The sequence below is a fragment of the Homarus americanus genome, unplaced genomic scaffold, assembly GCF_018991925.1.
Source record: "Homarus americanus isolate GMGI-L3 unplaced genomic scaffold, GMGI_Hamer_2.0 scaffold50564, whole genome shotgun sequence".
Lineage (NCBI taxonomy): Eukaryota > Metazoa > Arthropoda > Malacostraca > Decapoda > Nephropidae > Homarus > Homarus americanus.
In genome coordinates this window covers 2418529-2435959 of record NW_024715014.1, presented here as the reverse complement: position 1 = coordinate 2435959, position 17431 = coordinate 2418529, and the positions used below count along the sequence as shown (strand labels likewise).

Genomic DNA, 17431 nt, shown 5'->3' with positions numbered 1-17431 from the left:
AAACCAGTGGAGACTGAGGAAGTGGTGGAGGAACCTGAAGAAGTCACTGAGGAAATGCTGAGGAAACTCCCAGCTGACTCAGGTGACCACTTACAGAATCGAGACCAGTGGAGACTGAGGAAGTGGTGGAGGAACCTGAAGAAGTCACTGAGGATATTTTAAGTCATCCAGAAGGAACCCTTGTCACAAATGTGATGTCTGAACCTGAGGTGATAAGTGCGTATCAAATATTTAGGAGAAGAGTTATAAAGAAAATCATAATTGTTGATGGGCAGCCTGTGGAGACGGAGGAAGTTGTGGAGGAGCCAGTAGATGACTCGGAATTTAGTGAAGGAGAACAGCATGAACCTTTACAGCATGCCACCAGTCCTATGGAAACCACAACCCTCATCCATAAAATCATTAGGAGGCGAATTATCAAGAAAGTTGTAATAATTGATGGTAAACCTGTTGAGATTGAGGAAATTGTTGAGGAACCTGAGGATAGTCATGAGATGTCACAGAGTAGCCTCCCTCTTGAAGCTAGGAAAGGTGCTATTCCTTCTTCCCTTGAGATACACCCTGATAACAAAGAATTAATTATTGATCATTTCCCACAGCCAGCAAAGGATTCCTTAACAGAGCCCAAAGATGCAGGTAAAACAGATCTCTGGCAAGTACAGTTGTACCCACAAGATGTTCCAGAGCCTGAGCAGCAGATGCATCTTCCTGAAGATCAAGAGAGTGCTCCTGCTTTACCTTGTTGGCCAAAGGAATCCCCTGTGGATGACTTGCCAGTGTTCCCCAAGCCTGAGGAAAGGTTCCCAGTCCCCATTATGAGCCAGGAAGAGCCTGTTGAACCATCACATGTTCCCATACCCTTTGAGGGTGTGCTGTATGCAACCCCAGCAGAGCCATCCCTTCCAGAGAGAATTGTGGTTGAACTTCAGCCTCCTGCTCCAGCACCTGATTATAAGGTAGAAGAGATCAAAGAAACAGAACTTTCAATTCCACAACCTAAGTTTAAGGAAGAAGAGAAGAAGGTAGTACAAGAAGAGCAAATGCCATCAGCTCCTGTACCAAGCATGAGGGAAGATGTACAGTCTCTTCCACCTGCAATACTTCCTGACTCGAAGGTAAAGGATGCAATGGAACCCCAATCACTTTCCACAGTTCCTGACACTACATTAGAAGAGGATGATAGACCCCAGCCTCTTGCTTCTGGTCTTTATTATAAGATGGAGGTTACTCAGCCCCAGTCTACTGTCTTACCTCCTGAAGGTAAGGTAAAAGATGATGAACCACATCCCCAAACAGTGGGACATGAATTTAAATTGGAAGAGGCTGAGGATATTGTCAATGTGCCCGAAAGGACAGTAGAAAAGGCCTTAGAACCACAGCACACAGACATTAAAATTGAAGAAGTGATACAGTCTCAGGCTCCAGTTTCAGCACCAAAATATAAAGTACATGAGGATGTTGAATCAGAGCCAACACTCATAACACCCGAGGATAAAATTGAAAAGGCAGAAGAACCTCAGACACCAGAGCACAAGATAACAGAGATACTGAAAGAGCCATCCACCTCAGAAGAAATTTCCGAAGGTGAGGAAAAACATGTGCCAGTGTCGAAAGAGCAGAGTCTTAAGGTAGCTGAAGAGGTTAGTAAATCTGAAAATGAAGAAATTGTTAAAGACATGCCAAGGTCAGAATCAGGAGTCTCAATAGTAATTACACCAGCTGATGACTTACCAGGTGATGCTGATGAAATAGACATGGGCAAAATTTCTGAAACAAGCTCTGTTGAAGATGAAATGTATACCCCAGAGGAAAGCACCCATGAAGACTTGCCAATAGCGGTGACTGTATCAGTCCTAGATGAGGATATTAAACATCCAGAAGAGATTCCAGTTTCTGAAACAGTAGAGAGCATTGAGAGACAGTTAACACCAGAAATAGCAGAAGTTAAGACTGAAATGGAAGAAATATTTGAAGAAGCAGTTGAAGCTCCCATAGATGACATCTCAAGAGAAATGTCACCCCTTAGTCTCTACACAACACACATTGATGATCAGTTCGTTACAAGCATTGAAGTTGCTTCTTTACCCACTGTTGAAGGTGTGTATCCAAGAGATGTCTCACAGGTCATTACTGATGAACAGATTGATGAACACACAGCTGGGCCGCCTGAAGAAAGGCCTCGGAGTGCATCACCCTCACCCGAGAAACTCGAGGGTGAGGGAGAACAAGAGTCACTGCCATCTGGTGATTCTGAAACTATTAAAGATTTACAAGTAGCATTAATAGAAAAAGAGAGTGTTGGAGAACAGCAACCATTGGTTGAGGAGCTAGTGATTACTCAGGAGTTGCAGACCATATATACCCTTCTCAAGCGTCGTCAGAATTTGAGAGATCAAGCAGCTCTCATACCTCCCACTACACCACTGATGTTAGCCCCATCCACTCAGCCTTCAGGTAAAGAACAGGAGGACCAAATTGATACAAGTTTAAAGGTACTTCAGTCTGCCATAAAAAAGAAAGAAGTTGTTGTGGTACAGAGAGTAATTATTTCAATCGTTGAAACGGTGAATACATGGTTAGAAACTATAGAGTACAGAATCTATGCAATCAGAAAAACAGAAGACATTGATGAGAGGACGAGACAGTATGAATACCTGCGCACTGAGCTTCACATTGTGGAGGAAAAGCTAACTGTACTTGAAAGTGTAACACAGTCTGCTGTAGAGATTTTAAGTGAAGAAACTGTTATAACTATAATAGAAACGGTGAAATATTTGCGTCAACAGGTTATCCATGTAGAAAAAATGCGACAGAATGAACAAGAAGATCTTGCCAAGGTGGAAGAACGTTATTCACAGTATCTTGCGGCCGTAAATGATGCTGAGAAAGAAATATCTCAGCTTAAGACTCAACTAGGTCATATTCAGGAGACCCAAATGTTACCAGAGGAAAAGCTTACAAAACTGGAATTGCTTCTTGCGACTAATGAAGACACACGCGATCGCATCACACAGTTACTGCTTAGTTCGCACGATCTCGGGCATCCCCCTGGTCGGCACATTGGTGATGACCCAAATGTTACCAGAGGAAAAGCTTACAAAACTGGAATTGCTTCTTGCGACTAATGAAGACACACGCGATCGCATCACACAGTTACTGCTTAGTTCGCACGATCTCGGGCATCCCCCTGGTCGGCACATTGGTGATGAGCTGGCTTCCATTCAGACCGAGCTCTGTGAAGTTCATGACTCTGTTGAAAAGGAGTTGGACCACCACCTACGACTCACAACATCTACCACTGAGTATGAGGAAACACTCATGGAACTCACACATCTTATTGAAATGGCAGAAACAATTTTGGAAGCAAGAGTGGTCGCTCGTGATCACAGTCACTTGATTGATACTATCACCAAGCACAAGAAACTTTTCCTGTCCCTCCGTCAGTGCCAGAAAGTGTTAGAATCTCTAGACACTGCCCTGGAACCGAGTTCTCGTGTTCATTACCAGCAATTGTACTCTCGCTCCTACTCGAGGGCTTCAAGATTGTTGGACAAGGCCACGCAGCGCAACCACCAGCTTTCTATCCTTGAGGCAGAATGGATGCGTCTTCTCAACCAGTTGAAGGAGGAAGAAGCCTGGACAGTATCAGCCTCAGAACAGGTTACTCAGCTTCATATTGTGTCTGCTGACACATATGAAGACAACACAAATGCTTGCAAGGTTAGTAGTGAGTTGTTAGTTTCTACTAAGTAGTGAAGATAATATTATTATGTATCTAATAGTTTCTTATTCTTGTATTTAACTCCAACATAATGTAGACATGTACATCGTATTATACTGCAGCTATACTGTGATTATGCATCTAATGACTGTCATAATCTAAGTGTTGCGGATATATTTCTCACTCTTGTAAGACATTGCCCACATTCATGATGGGTGACCAGAATTAAGAGCCAACTAACTCACATAACTTTTCCTTCACTTGCTCTCATTTATTCTTACTACAAGTTTATGACATTCCTCTTGTGTTATTTTGTTGTACATTACCTTCATTTCTACACTACTGTGAGAATAACCATAAAATGCTCTGTTTATGACAGTCAAAAGACAAACAAACATCTGTATTGATCATTAATAATTAATTCTCTAAATGTTCTTTCAACTCATTATGTTACAGTACTAAAAATATTAATATAAATGTATTACAGTTATATAATATGTATTCCTAATCTGCCTGTTTCAGGAATGCCAGGTTTGTAAACATTAAGTCAGTAACACCAGTATTATAACATGCCTCTTTACAACTGAGGAGCTATTTTTATCAAAGCTTGAGAAGTCTTTACACTTGATCAATAATTTTCTAATATTAACTGACTCATAGTAAGTGGAATAGTGTGTTCTGTACAGTACTTTTAAGTTCAGCACATGCTTTGCCTATAAATAAATTGCAAAAAAGTTAAATTTGACTTGTGCTTTGATCATTACTTTAAAGGGAACTTTACTTGAATGTTCAGACAGATGTGCAATTATCAAAATGAAAAATACACTCTACCTCATGTTTGTGTATGTTAATCTTTATGGTTCCTGGCTGGCATACCGGTAAGTGATTGGCTCTGGACAATATGGTGCCTCAACTGTTCATATGGTTCTGTACTATCTATATATTGTACCATATTTAATTCTGAGTGATGGCACCTTATGGATATAAAATTATTTAATACATTACAGACTTCATCTTTAAATCGAGAAAGAAATTTGCATTGCCAGTTGAACTCTTGTGCACCACTCGGTAAATTACTCAAACTGTACAGTATATAATGAAATGGATTATCTCTGTTGCTGGCTATAAACCCCTGGTACTGTATTTCAAAACCAAAATCAAATTTACAATTTACAAAAATAATTTTTTTCTTTTTATTAAAGTCCTTCTGATTTTATAACTCACTAAATAGATTTTTACTTGTTATTTAATATTTTAGTGAAGAATTATTTTTTACTGTACTGGTAGCTTGAAAGTTTGAAAATATTAGTAGTGTACAGTTAATCTAACAGTGATATGCAAAGCAGATCTGTTAAGGAACCTAAAGAGAATAAGTAATTCGAAAGGCTTGATAAATTTGTTTCCACAATTATATCAATAATTTACACTGATGCTCAAAAGATTTGTTTTAACCGATTTTGGTAAAGCTTGATAGACTTTGTTTTAAATTAATACAGTACAGTAATGATATCTGTTTGCCTAAGCAATTGGTTCAGAGCACTTCCAGGAATAAGAGAGATTTCCGGGTAACGAGACGACTCTCAAAACCGGAAAAAAATTCCCTATCCCCGGAATTTTCTGGGTGTACCGGGAAACTTTTCTCGGAAGTTCCAGAAATTGTACATAACATTATCTCTTGAAAACGCAAAGAAATCCCTCATCACCCAAATTTTTCCGGTTACCGGAGTTTTTAAGAATGATGCCTTATATCATCTGTCAAAGCCAGAACAAAATTCCATCCCCAGAATTTTCCGAGTACCGGAAAAATTTTTCTTGGAATTTCCGGAAAATGTGCCTGATTTTCATCTTTCAAACCCAGGGGAAAAATTCCCATCCCATGAATTTCCCGGGTACAGTCTACTGGAAAAATTTTCTCAGAACTTTCCAAAAAATGTGCCCCTTGGAAAATCTTTCCCAAAGCCGGAAAAGGGAATAATTTTCTGAAAAAAATTCAATTCCGGCTATCATAGAGTTCCAGTTAAGAGGGATTCCAGTTAACAAAGATATTACTTATCAGTAATTTTTAACTTGTGCTTAGAAGATAAACAAAAGTTTTTTTTATGCTCGATTGATATTATGTCACATTTATATCAATAATTTTTACGAAAAATAATTAAGATTTTTTTTATACTGTACTGTACTTGCATTGTAGCAGTTTTTGTACACAGTACAGTATGCGGTTCATCAGAATTAACATACTGTACAGTATAGAAAGTTGAAGATGGTGGCCAAGAATATGAGACAAATGTATCCAGAAATTTAATTGACAGACAGCCATGGGTGTCTTAAAATACCTGCAGTATTTTAAACTTGTTAAGAACTGTTTACTGGGCAAGGGAAGTATGTACAGCACAGTAGTTCCTTAGTTTTACGGTATCGATTATTTCAGAATTTACAACCCAAGAAGGAACACAAACCCTCAAAAATATAATCAAAACACAGCCATGGTTATTTCAGTTTTGAAATTTGAACCATAAGACAAATTTATGTTTTAAATTCAAAATGCTGTTGCAGTTGTTACAAAGAATTAAATAATTTATAATGACAATATTTAATACAGTATAAGGAACATTTAAGAATTCTTCCCAATATTTCATTAGACAACATTATTGTAATCCTGAAATGGCATATTGGTCTCCCTAGTACAGTACAGTACAGCATCTATGAGCCACAGTATGAGTCATGTAATACAGTATACAACATATAAAGGGTGTAATAACTGATGCTTCCTTCTCATTCTTTTCTTTATTGATTGATTGATTTTAAGTATTTTTTTTTAAACAAACTCACACAGAATTTAGTATGTATACTGTTGGTACTATACTCTGTGTAGGTACAGGGGCCCCCCAAATCCGCAGGGGTTAGGTTCTCAAAATGGCCGTGAATAACATTGCGGACCTGGGGGTACATTTTTACTTGTGTACAAAGAAATGTATATTCCCTTTATGTTTTTCCCCTAAGGACAATTATTTCTTTTACCTGTATTGTATATGTGTGTGTGTGTGTGTGTGTGTGTGTGTGTGTAGACACACACACATGAAACACATACAAATAAATAATAATTGGAAAATGCTCTCACTTATAACCAGAAACAAATTTATTAAAAATGTGAGTCTGCTCTTAAGTCTGTGCTTTATTAATAAAGTAATTAAGCACAGACTTTAGGGTAGACTGTCCCATTTTTAATAAATTTGTTTCTGATTATTTTTTAGAGCATTTTCCAATTATTATTTATTTGTACTATGTGTTTTATGTGTGTGTATCTTCACACACACACACATATTTACAATACAGGTAAAGGAAATTACTGTCTCCAGAAAGAATGGCTCGGCTCCCTGTCCCAGCTGCATAAATGCTGGCACAGACATTCTTGGGTACATCCAGGGTGTCATCCGCGAATAATAGAGGACCGCGAAATAAAAATCCACGAACTTGGGGGGCCCTCTGTATATGAACAAGTAAACAGGACAGGGTACATTAATTCAATGAAGGATAGCCCAAGAAAGACAGTAAAGGCTGATATGACAGCATTTCCATTAGGGATGAAGGCAAGGTGGATGACTTATAATCCTACAAAATAAACAAATAGATTTACTTGGACATTACTTTCATTTGGAGTGATTGAGACTAAGGGGTTTATTTGAGTGGGAGAATTATACTATACTGTACTGTAGTATTGTATATGTGGAAATTTAATAATTGGTTGGTAATTTTCTGGGCATTTTAGTAGTAGATTAACTCACTTTGCTGTAAAACTGATTTAAGTTGTTTGAGAAGTATACAAATTCATGATAGGTTCTTAAACTAATGGAATATCATGTTATAATTTATATGAAAAGTCAAGATTTATATACCATACAATATTACATAAAAGTACAAGATTGCTCATTAATTCTATCACACTTTTGCGGACGAATGACAATCTATATCATCATTGAAAAAAGTTACATTTGGAAACTGATGACGATACATACATGATCACTCATTTGCCTGCCGTATAGGGTTCACCTCGGGGGTAAGGGACAGGCGGCATGCTTGTTTCACGATAGGGAATTCTTATTTTTGCATTGTGATTGTGATATTAGCTCACTTGTTGTTGGGACAAAATATTTTCTCTGCCCTCCTTCCCTATGAGTTTATTAATACCCCTGTATTGTCACGCAAGTTAAAGCACCTCCGACATTAAGAGTGTGTAACTGTTTGTCCTATTATAGTATGCACACTATTTTTTTCTTCACATATAACATTATACAAAGACTCTTCTCCAAAAGCCCTATTACTGACTACATCATGAGTTAATTACCCAATCCAAACATTGCATGTTGGTTTGGCCATCACATGTATCAAGTAGACATTACCCTCATGCTCTTAACAAAAAAAAATTGCGAACTGAGTAAGGATTGCCTCCAAAGAATATTAAAGAACATACATCAAAGGTAATGTTGTTGGGTAGCAAAGACAAACACTAAATATAGATGATAGTATAAAGAATTTTTTTAAAGAGGAAGATATCAATATATGGAAGATGATGTACAGTTTCAGACTGACAAACCAATAGTGATGTTGTCTTTCCATTTTGCTAGAGAACCATTAATATGAGACAGGCTGAGGAGTGAGGAGGTGCTTTTGTGGAGGATTGAAGCCAACTGCTTGCATACCCGAATGAATTATATACTGTACTATATATTGGTAGCAGTTTTATTTCATATTTTAACGAGACCCAACATCACAGGGAACCCAACAATATAGTATACCTTGTACAGTATGTCAATAATTTCATGTAAACTGTGTAGCTTTGCAAATGGTTAAGATGTTTCAGTGAAACTTGGTAGGCTCTTATAACATCACCTGAGGATGTTTAGTGTATAAAATTATGATTGCATGCACAAGGTCGAAGGCACAACTGAAGGTTAGTGTTCTCTGACAATTACACACCCTGCGAGGCCTTTTGTAAAGATGGGGGGTGTTTTTGGTTGCATTGCTAAATACTGTACTACTATAGACCCCTTTAGAAATTTGCCAAAGTATTCATATACACTACAGTATTTGTATATACTGTAGTTGCATTAGAAATTGAAAGGTACATCTATCGTAAGCAAGTGAAACTTGTGCAAAGAATTATTGTAGTTAGAAAAGAAACTACAGATAAGCTATTCTGTAGTTTATGAATTGCTGTACAGTACAAGTTATTACTCTGCACCCCCCTAACCTTAAACAGTGGCTAATATACTGAACAGTAAATATCAGTGTTAATTTATATTACGGTAGTTGAGAATAAAGAAAGCTTCCTGTTTCACAATAATATTTCTTCAGCATTACTTAAGAGAAAATAAGAGAGCAAGAATGAATGACTTACTTTCAATTCTTAAAGCTGCTCCATTAAAGTTTCTTGTAAGTAGAAAGGACATAATTTCCTCAAAATACCTTGGGATAGGTTATCTTCATCATCAAAGTTTTACAGCCATTTTCCACACTGCTTGAGAAAAAATTACTTGATGTCATTATTAATGTGTGAGTGCAAATTGCCCATCAGTATATTCATAGAAAACAGGATAATAAAAAAGTAGGATTTGATATTATTGCTATCACATTATCCTTACTCAGACAAAATAAGCTTGAGGTACAGTCAACCAAACATGCATCGACCGTACCCTAGCTCTCGTTCTGGCAATTTTGCTTGGCAATACTTGAAGTAAGGCTGTATGTAATGGGGAATGTGATTGGTGGATCTGTTTTTTGCTGTGGCACTGTCAAGATAAATATTAGACAATCCAGAGGTAGCATTTTTATATTCATGAACTATTCATTGTTATTTAAGATCATGAGAAGTTTTCAAATATTTGTATATTTGCTTAAATAATGAAGAAAATTACATTAATGAATTGGCAACTCCACCAAATCTAGGGCTGCCATAATATTCCCACATCAAATTTCAAGAATTCATGTTCCACATTTAATCTTGAGTGTTTCATGAAGGAAGTAATTCTCTTTACAATGTGATCATTATTTAATATAATTTGACAAAGTTAAGAGGGCTCACACTGTGTAGTAGAGTCAACTGACACAATAATGACATGCGGTATCCCTGCACCAACGCCCCACGGATCACCAAGTATTACCAGGTAGTTACAAGTACAAGAGCCAGGTTGGGGTCGATGCATCTTTGGTTGACTGTACATGCATCAAGAGCCTGTGTACATACCTGTATTATGATTTCTCCCACCTGTATAATTTTATATTCTATACCATATAATCCTACTTCAACTTAATCCCTTCACTTATAACCAATTCAACTTAATCACTTAAAGTTTAGGCTTATTGTAAGACGGTTTTTCATACTTCCCAGGCATAATAATATAGTATTGAATTAAAGTAGCGTGGTATGTTTTGAGTCTGTTATATACTGTAGCTTACTATATATTTTAATAGTACTTCTCTCAGTAGAATATGTGTCTATCTAGTCATTTATATTAGCTTTTGTAGCATTAGAATGGGCATGAAGGTTGCTATCCCATCTGGGTCATGGGTGAGAGAGGGTGTATTACCTTGTCTGGCCCCTGAGCCGTGGGAGGGGGCTGCCTAACCCTTGGCGTGACTAACGTGTGTGTGTGTGTGTGTGGCGATGGTGCAGGACCTGTTGGTGGAGAGCGTGACGCACGAAGCTCAAGTGGGTCACCTGGTGGAGATGGCCCGCAAAGTGGGAGACGCCATCACTTGCACTCACCTGGAGACACGCGTGACGTCACACCACCAGCAGACCACGGGGCTACGTCAGGAAGTCAGTCGCATGTTGGAGCGGCTGGAGGAGTTGCATGTCCACTGGTCGACCTACCAGATCCAGATGGACAAACTACAGGAGTGGTGCTCTCAGGCCAAAACCTCACTAGAGAATATTGACCTGACACCACAAGATCAAGAAAAATTGAAAGAGCAGTACAATCAAATTTGGGTATGTTGTTACTTTGGTGTATAAACGGTAATTATAATTTGAAGCCAATCTTCTAACATCTTGACTCTTGATATCTGTATTAATTGTAAAATGTTTCTTATTGCTTTAAATGTTGAAAACTTGGAAGTACTGTGCACTAGACTGGTTGATTGTGTTAATCAATTATTCAAATGCATGAATGGTGATTTGTGTAAAAAAAATAAATTAAAAAAGCATATTGTTAAACCTGAGTACTGTAGGATACCTCAAGAAACATTTAAGTGTAGTGCATTGATAGTCAACATTGATATTTTTTCACATGCTTATTTTATAATTGTAGAAGAAAAATACCATTGAGATATTTAATAGTTTTCACATATTTTGGTATGTACAGGTACTTTGTAGAGTGCTCTATACAGTATAGTGTAATTGTATTTAGCCATGTTCTTCACAAACCTATCTCTCTTAAGTTTGCTAGTAGGTACAGTACTTATTGTAGTTGCTCTTCAATGTTTTTTGCCTGGGATACAGTATAATTGGCTTTTTTGTCTCCTTTCACAGAATCTCAAGGCTCAGTTTGACAGTCAGAGCGTTATGCTTAATGAATGTATGAACCACTTTGACAAGTCAGTGGGCTTGGTGAACATGACAGACGAAACAAATCAGCGACACTTCCTCTCACAATTCAAGGTTGAGTGGGGTGAGCTTGAGGAGCTTCTTCAGCAGAAGGAAAAGGAACTACACAGGATTCAAATCCAGGTAGTTCCTGTCCCACAACTGCTGGCAGAGACTCAAGACACCCTCTCTGGTATTGAAGTTGACCTCCAGAACATAGATACTAATGTAAAATCAATCCAACAACTCAGAGATATATCGGAGAATTACAAGGTCCTCCGCATCAAGGTTTTGAATAGTAAAGAAAACTTAGATCATTTAACACAAGTTTCAAGTGCCGAGGAAGATCAAGATGAAGATCTGTTGGACACCGTCGGTAAATTGTCACTCACTTGCCAAGAGCTGATTTGCACCATCCAGCAGCGCATTGCATCTTTGGAATACACCTTGGATCATGTTCAAAAGACAGTGAGCCGGGTGGAGCGGATCTCTCTCACCGTATCACATCTTGAGAGCACACTGGAGAGATGTCAGGCAGTAGATAAAGAAGGTGAACAAATTCTCAAGGCTGCCCTGCATTCCTGTCAGACAATATATGATAGTTTAGGTCGTACTGAAGAAGATGTCACCAAGGTAAAACAGTGCATGGAAACTTTAAGTAAAGACCCCCATCACCCATGTCATCTGGAAGAATTATCAGCACAGGTTGTAGCTCTCCAAGAGCGACTTGAAGCAGTTGCAGAGAACATTAAGGAGACTCGCTCCAACTTGAAGAATCGTCTTGAAATGTGGCAAAAATTCATGTCTTCTTCTGATGCAGTAGACAGCTTCCTACAAGAGGTTGAATATCTTCTTGAGAGTGCCTTGGACTTGCCCTCTGTCAATAGGGCTGCACTCAGGAAACATGTAGAAGAGCTTCAAAACCTCCAGGGATCTATGGCCACCAATGAAACTCTGTTGGAGATACTGAAGACTGAAGCAGTCTATGTAGAGAAGACTCACTGCGTGGAGACTCAGCAGATACGCTGGAATAGTGTTTCACAGCGACTTGAATCGGTAAGATAATCACACCTTTGTTTTCTGTATTAAGAAAACCAAGAGACAGTAGGTTACTTGGTTATTAGGTGAAAAGATATTTTGGAATTAATAAAACTGTATGCTGTACTGTATTTGTAAAGTATATTATTATGTTCCACACGATGTAATAAAGGATGTGCTTATATTTGATGGGATTTGGGATGGGTACAAGTTGTCATGGGTGGCTGTCTTGGTCATGGTGCTGAAAAAGCATTCTTTCACTCTCCATCAGGTGATCCTGCGGTATGAGACTGCCTTAGAGTTGTGGAGCAGGTTTGTCACAGTGCAGGAGGAGGTGCGTGTGTGGGTGGAGTCAAAGATCACCCTTATCGTTACCCTTCAGTCCCGTGGCATCTCGAATGAAGAACGGTCCCAGATTCAGGTAAGTACAGTGGATTAAAAATTATGTCCATTGAATATTGATACAGGTATTACACAATTTAATGAAAATGTTTTGATAAAGGCCTACAAATATTCCACATCCTTGATATTATTTCATTGGGACTTTCACAAATGTTTGTTGTAATGCATAAAATACAAATCTGATAAAAGGTGTAATGAAAAATTATTTTAAATTTACTCGTGAGGTAATAAATAGGTCACACTACCTCTACACACTCCCCCACAGTTTAATACAATGTAAACAAATCACTGATTTGTTTTAATTTATCAGGAACAGGCCACTGAGTATTGCTAAACTTATGTCCAGTCTTGCCAAATTCAGACAGAGTGCAGTGATGGGTTGTTTTCATTCACTGGAAGATGAGGAACACACAGGCAGTGGCCTTATTGTTGCTTCATAGTATGTGTAAATAATCCCCCCCCCCCATGGATTTGCCCTTAATGTATGAAATCAAACATATCAGTGAAAATAGTAATGGAAAACAAAAATATTATCAATGTGGTACTATCTGAGACCTTTACCAAAGTTATCCATATAGTCAAAAGAAAATAAATCAAGGACAATGGTTGCTACAGAAAATGGCTTGTGGAGGACAAACCTTCATAATCACTCCTGAAGGCTGGTTACCTTAAGACCCAATATTGATTTATTGCACAGACCATTGTTTCAAGTCTTCAGAAGTTTGACATCAGTCGACATTAAGGCCGACGATGCTGTGGCGGACAAAAAAAAACAAATCCAACCAATTAGCACAGAGTCCTTTAAGTAAACCGCCCCCACTGACTGTAGGGTAAAAATATGTCGAATATAATTAATACAATATAGTCATTAATTATATTATTTGATTACAACATATGCCCCCTTGTGCCTTAATTTACACTACACTTCATCATAAGGTAAGTCTCCATTGTTGACCTAGGGTGCAGATTATAACGAAAATTTATTTTGTGTGGCGTTATCCAGAAATTGTATACAGTATTTTATTTTAATGTGGGGAATATAGTAAATATCCATTCAAATTATGTAAATTAACAACGATAATAACTTGAGAGAACAGATGAAAATACTATAAGCGACTGTCAAACTTATTTCTCTTTTACCAAAAAAATTAATTAATTATTAACTTGAAATGTCTACTGTGGGTTGAATTAAAGGGTAAAGAAACTATAGAAGGGCAGGAACAAATGGATCGAGGCAAGATAATTTACGAATTTAAATTTACGTTACATTACCCTGTTTACCTTATGGCCACTCAAACTAGAGGTGGCCATGCCGGGGAGGAGACCAGTAACTAGTAAAGGATTCTTCCATTGTTCTTGATAGTTTTGTCAAGGTCTACCAGCCTCTGTGTGCAGAAGTATTTCCTTATGTTCGTTCAGCAGGACATGTTGGGGAGCTTGTACCCCTCTTGTTGGTGGTGCGTGACATCACATATAATGGTCTGGGTTCACGTTGTCCATCACTCTCAAGACTGTGAATGTCTCTCTGAGATCTGCCCTACTGTGTCTCGTCTGGAGAGTTGTTAGTCTTAAGTCTACCCGGATAATGGAGATAATAGTTCTGTAATCATCTTAGTCAGTCTGTGTTGCACCTTTACTAGGGATGTAAGTCTTTCTGGAGGTAAGGTTTCCCTGCCCCTATACAGTAGTCCAGATGGGGATGTATGTGACTTATGAAGGAACATTTTCTTAACTTCGTATTTGAAGATACGACTTTTCTTTAGTCTTGGTTTGTTTTTCCTTACTGCTGCCACCACTCGTTGTTCCGCCTTCAGTGATTGATATATCACAACGTCAAGGTCTTTCTCCTTGTCGACAATATTCAGGAAAATGTTTATTAACGGAATAGTTGTGATTAGGGGTATATTTTGTAATGTTAAAACGCGTTTTTTTTTTAAAGCAACAGAAGTGGACACACACACACACACACACTAGTCAATAAACCAGAATAAGAGGAGACAGCACAGGCAATACCCTTGACCTGTTGTTCAGTAACGAAGAATCTATAGTAGGAGATATCAAGCTGGAGAGTCCACTGGGAAAGAGTGACCATGCCTGTATTTATTTCCATTGTGACATACAGGAGATGGAAGACAAAAGTAAAAAACAAGTGTACATGTATGAAAAAGCAGATTACCTACTGAAGAAGCAAAGGCTTACGATGGACTGGATCCAATACTTATCATTGGAACCAGATATTGAAAGTAAGTGGAATAAGTTCAAAGGAAAATTCCAGGCAGTCATTGACGAGTGTGTCCCTAAGAAGATAAACAGTTTGGCTTCATTTCCGGCAGGTCAACAGTCCTACAGTTGATTAGGGTACTAGACAGGTGGACGGAAATTATCGATGACAGTCAGGCTGTGGACATAGTGTATTGTGACTTCATGAAGGCTTTTGATAGAGTACCCCACAAAAGACTATTAGAAAAAGTATCTAGTTATCGCATTGATGGAAAATATCTTGATTGGGTAAGGAATTTTTTAACTATGAGAAAACAGAGGGTTGTGGTAAATGGAGAAGTATCTGACTGGAGAGAGGTCACTAGTGGCGTCCCTCAGGGTTCTGTCCTCGGCCCCCTGCTGTTTGTCCTTTTTATCAATGACCTGCCTGAGGCAATTAAACACGACAGTGAGGTATATCTATATGCGGATGACAAAGATTTTTAGGAAAATAGAACGAGATGAGGTTTGTGACATGCTGCAGGAGGACCTGGATGGGATCAGGGGTTGGACTGAGAAGTGGATGCTGAACTTTCACCCAGAAAAAAGTGAATACATGAGGATAGGAAGAACAAAAGTTGCTGACCAGGGATATCATATGTACACCACGATCAAGAAGACCACTGTAGAGAAGGATATAGGGGTAGTCATCGATGATAAGCTGACGTTTTCTGACCATCTAGCTGAGAAAATCAACAAGGCTAATAAAATAGTGGGCATTATTAGAAGAACTTTTGTTCATCTGGATGCACCTATATTCAAGGCTCTGTACACTGCTCTGGTTAGGCCACACCTTGAGTATGCTAATCATATTTGGTGCCCATATCTCATTAAGGATATTGAAGCAGTAGAGAATGTACAGAGGAGGGCTACCAAATTAGTACCACAGATCAAGGATTTATCTTATGATGAAAGACTAAGGAAATTACAGTTACCGACACTGGCGTACAGAAGATCTCGTGGGGACCAAGTGGAAACATACAAGATAGTGTGTGGCATATATGTACAGCAGGAATGTTCCAGCTGAGGGAGGCTGACACTACCCGGGGGAACACAAAGATGATCTACAAAACAAGAGCGAGGCTAAATCTCAGAAGACACTCGTTCACGAGTAGGGTTGTCAACAACTGGAATGGGTTACCTGAGTGAGTAGTGAATGTGGAGATGGTGGAAAAGTTTGAAGCAAAATTAGGTAAATACTGGAAAAATTAACAAGTATATAATTATAGGGCACAAATATCCGCCACACACAGCCACCGTCTGAGTAGAGAAGAGGCTATTGAGCTGGACTCACAGGCGTGAGCCTCTTCCAGAAGATCATCTGTGAGTATGACTATTAGTATTGGCCATTGGGTAGATGAAGTGGAGATTTTCCATCAAAAGAAAAAACTCGTCACTTATATCTCCTAATTTCATTGTACCTATCCCTACCATAAGTTTCAGGCGGCCTAAATTCTTTGGTAATGTCTCAGCTGTGAGTTTGGGGTAGAATCGGAAGTCTATGAGATAATGTAGAGGCGATGTTTGCTGATATGTGTAGACGTATTGAAGGAGAAAATGGCGCCAGAACTGGCTCGTGACGTCATTAACTAAGTGGATGGTTCCCCTTTGAATGTTGAATTTAACGTATAAGAACAATTATATATACATTATTCTTTGCGGATTCCTTAATTAATTATATAGTAAACAAAATAAATAATTTTAGGTGTATGATGAATTTAATTGTAATATTTAGTCAATTGTCGACATGTAAAAGTTATACATGTTGGTTGAGAATTCATACGTGCCCGGTCAATTGAGAATTTCCTACTCATACCCTCATTAATAATAATAATAATAATAATAATAATCAGTGAAATCATCTTACAAGTTTACAATTGGTTTGGCATATACAGTATATAGACAATGCATGTGTACCCTGTACAGTATACAGTTCAGTATGTATATAGACAATGCAGGTATACTGTGGGAGTATAGTTCCCCATGAATACCAAGATTCTACAATGCAGGCACACAACAAATGTTAACAGTATATTTAGTAAGACCACACATTTCAGACCACGCGTATATTTGAGTTTAACACTTGCCGAGGAAATCATACAACCTCGATGAATCAACTATCATTATCCAGATGTTAAAACCAGTTAGGGAAATTTCTGATGTAAAAAGTCAAATACTTGAACTTTCAAACTTAATAAATAATATGAAGTTAATGTGTCCTGTGTGATTGATTTAAAGAATATATTGGATTACATAATTCATTACTATTATTATTTTCTACGGGCAAAGCTATATATATATATATATATATATATATATATATATATATATATATATATATATATATATATATATATATATATATGTATATATATATATATATATATATATATATATATATATATATATATATATCAATGATACCGTGA

The 17431-nt window shown here is 37.9% G+C and overlaps 1 protein-coding gene across 9 annotated transcripts in view; it reads left to right on the top strand.

The window, feature by feature from the left end:
* The window catches only part of LOC121880357 (nesprin-1-like), a 258059-nt gene that overhangs the window by 196344 nt on the left and 44284 nt on the right, over positions 1-17431 (top strand). For 8 of the 9 annotated variants that reach the window (XM_042387526.1, XM_042387565.1, XM_042387541.1 and 5 more), the window contains 6 exons: positions 600-3059; positions 3199-3720; positions 4244-4252; positions 10392-10709; positions 11250-12359; positions 12613-12762. In XM_042387526.1, the coding sequence (XP_042243460.1) occupies positions 600-3059; positions 3199-3720; positions 4244-4252; positions 10392-10709; positions 11250-12359; positions 12613-12762 (4569 nt within the window). The remainder of the gene's footprint in view (positions 1-599; positions 3060-3198; positions 3721-4243; positions 4253-10391; positions 10710-11249; positions 12360-12612; positions 12763-17431) is intronic. The other variant, XM_042387519.1, reaches the window with a different exon arrangement.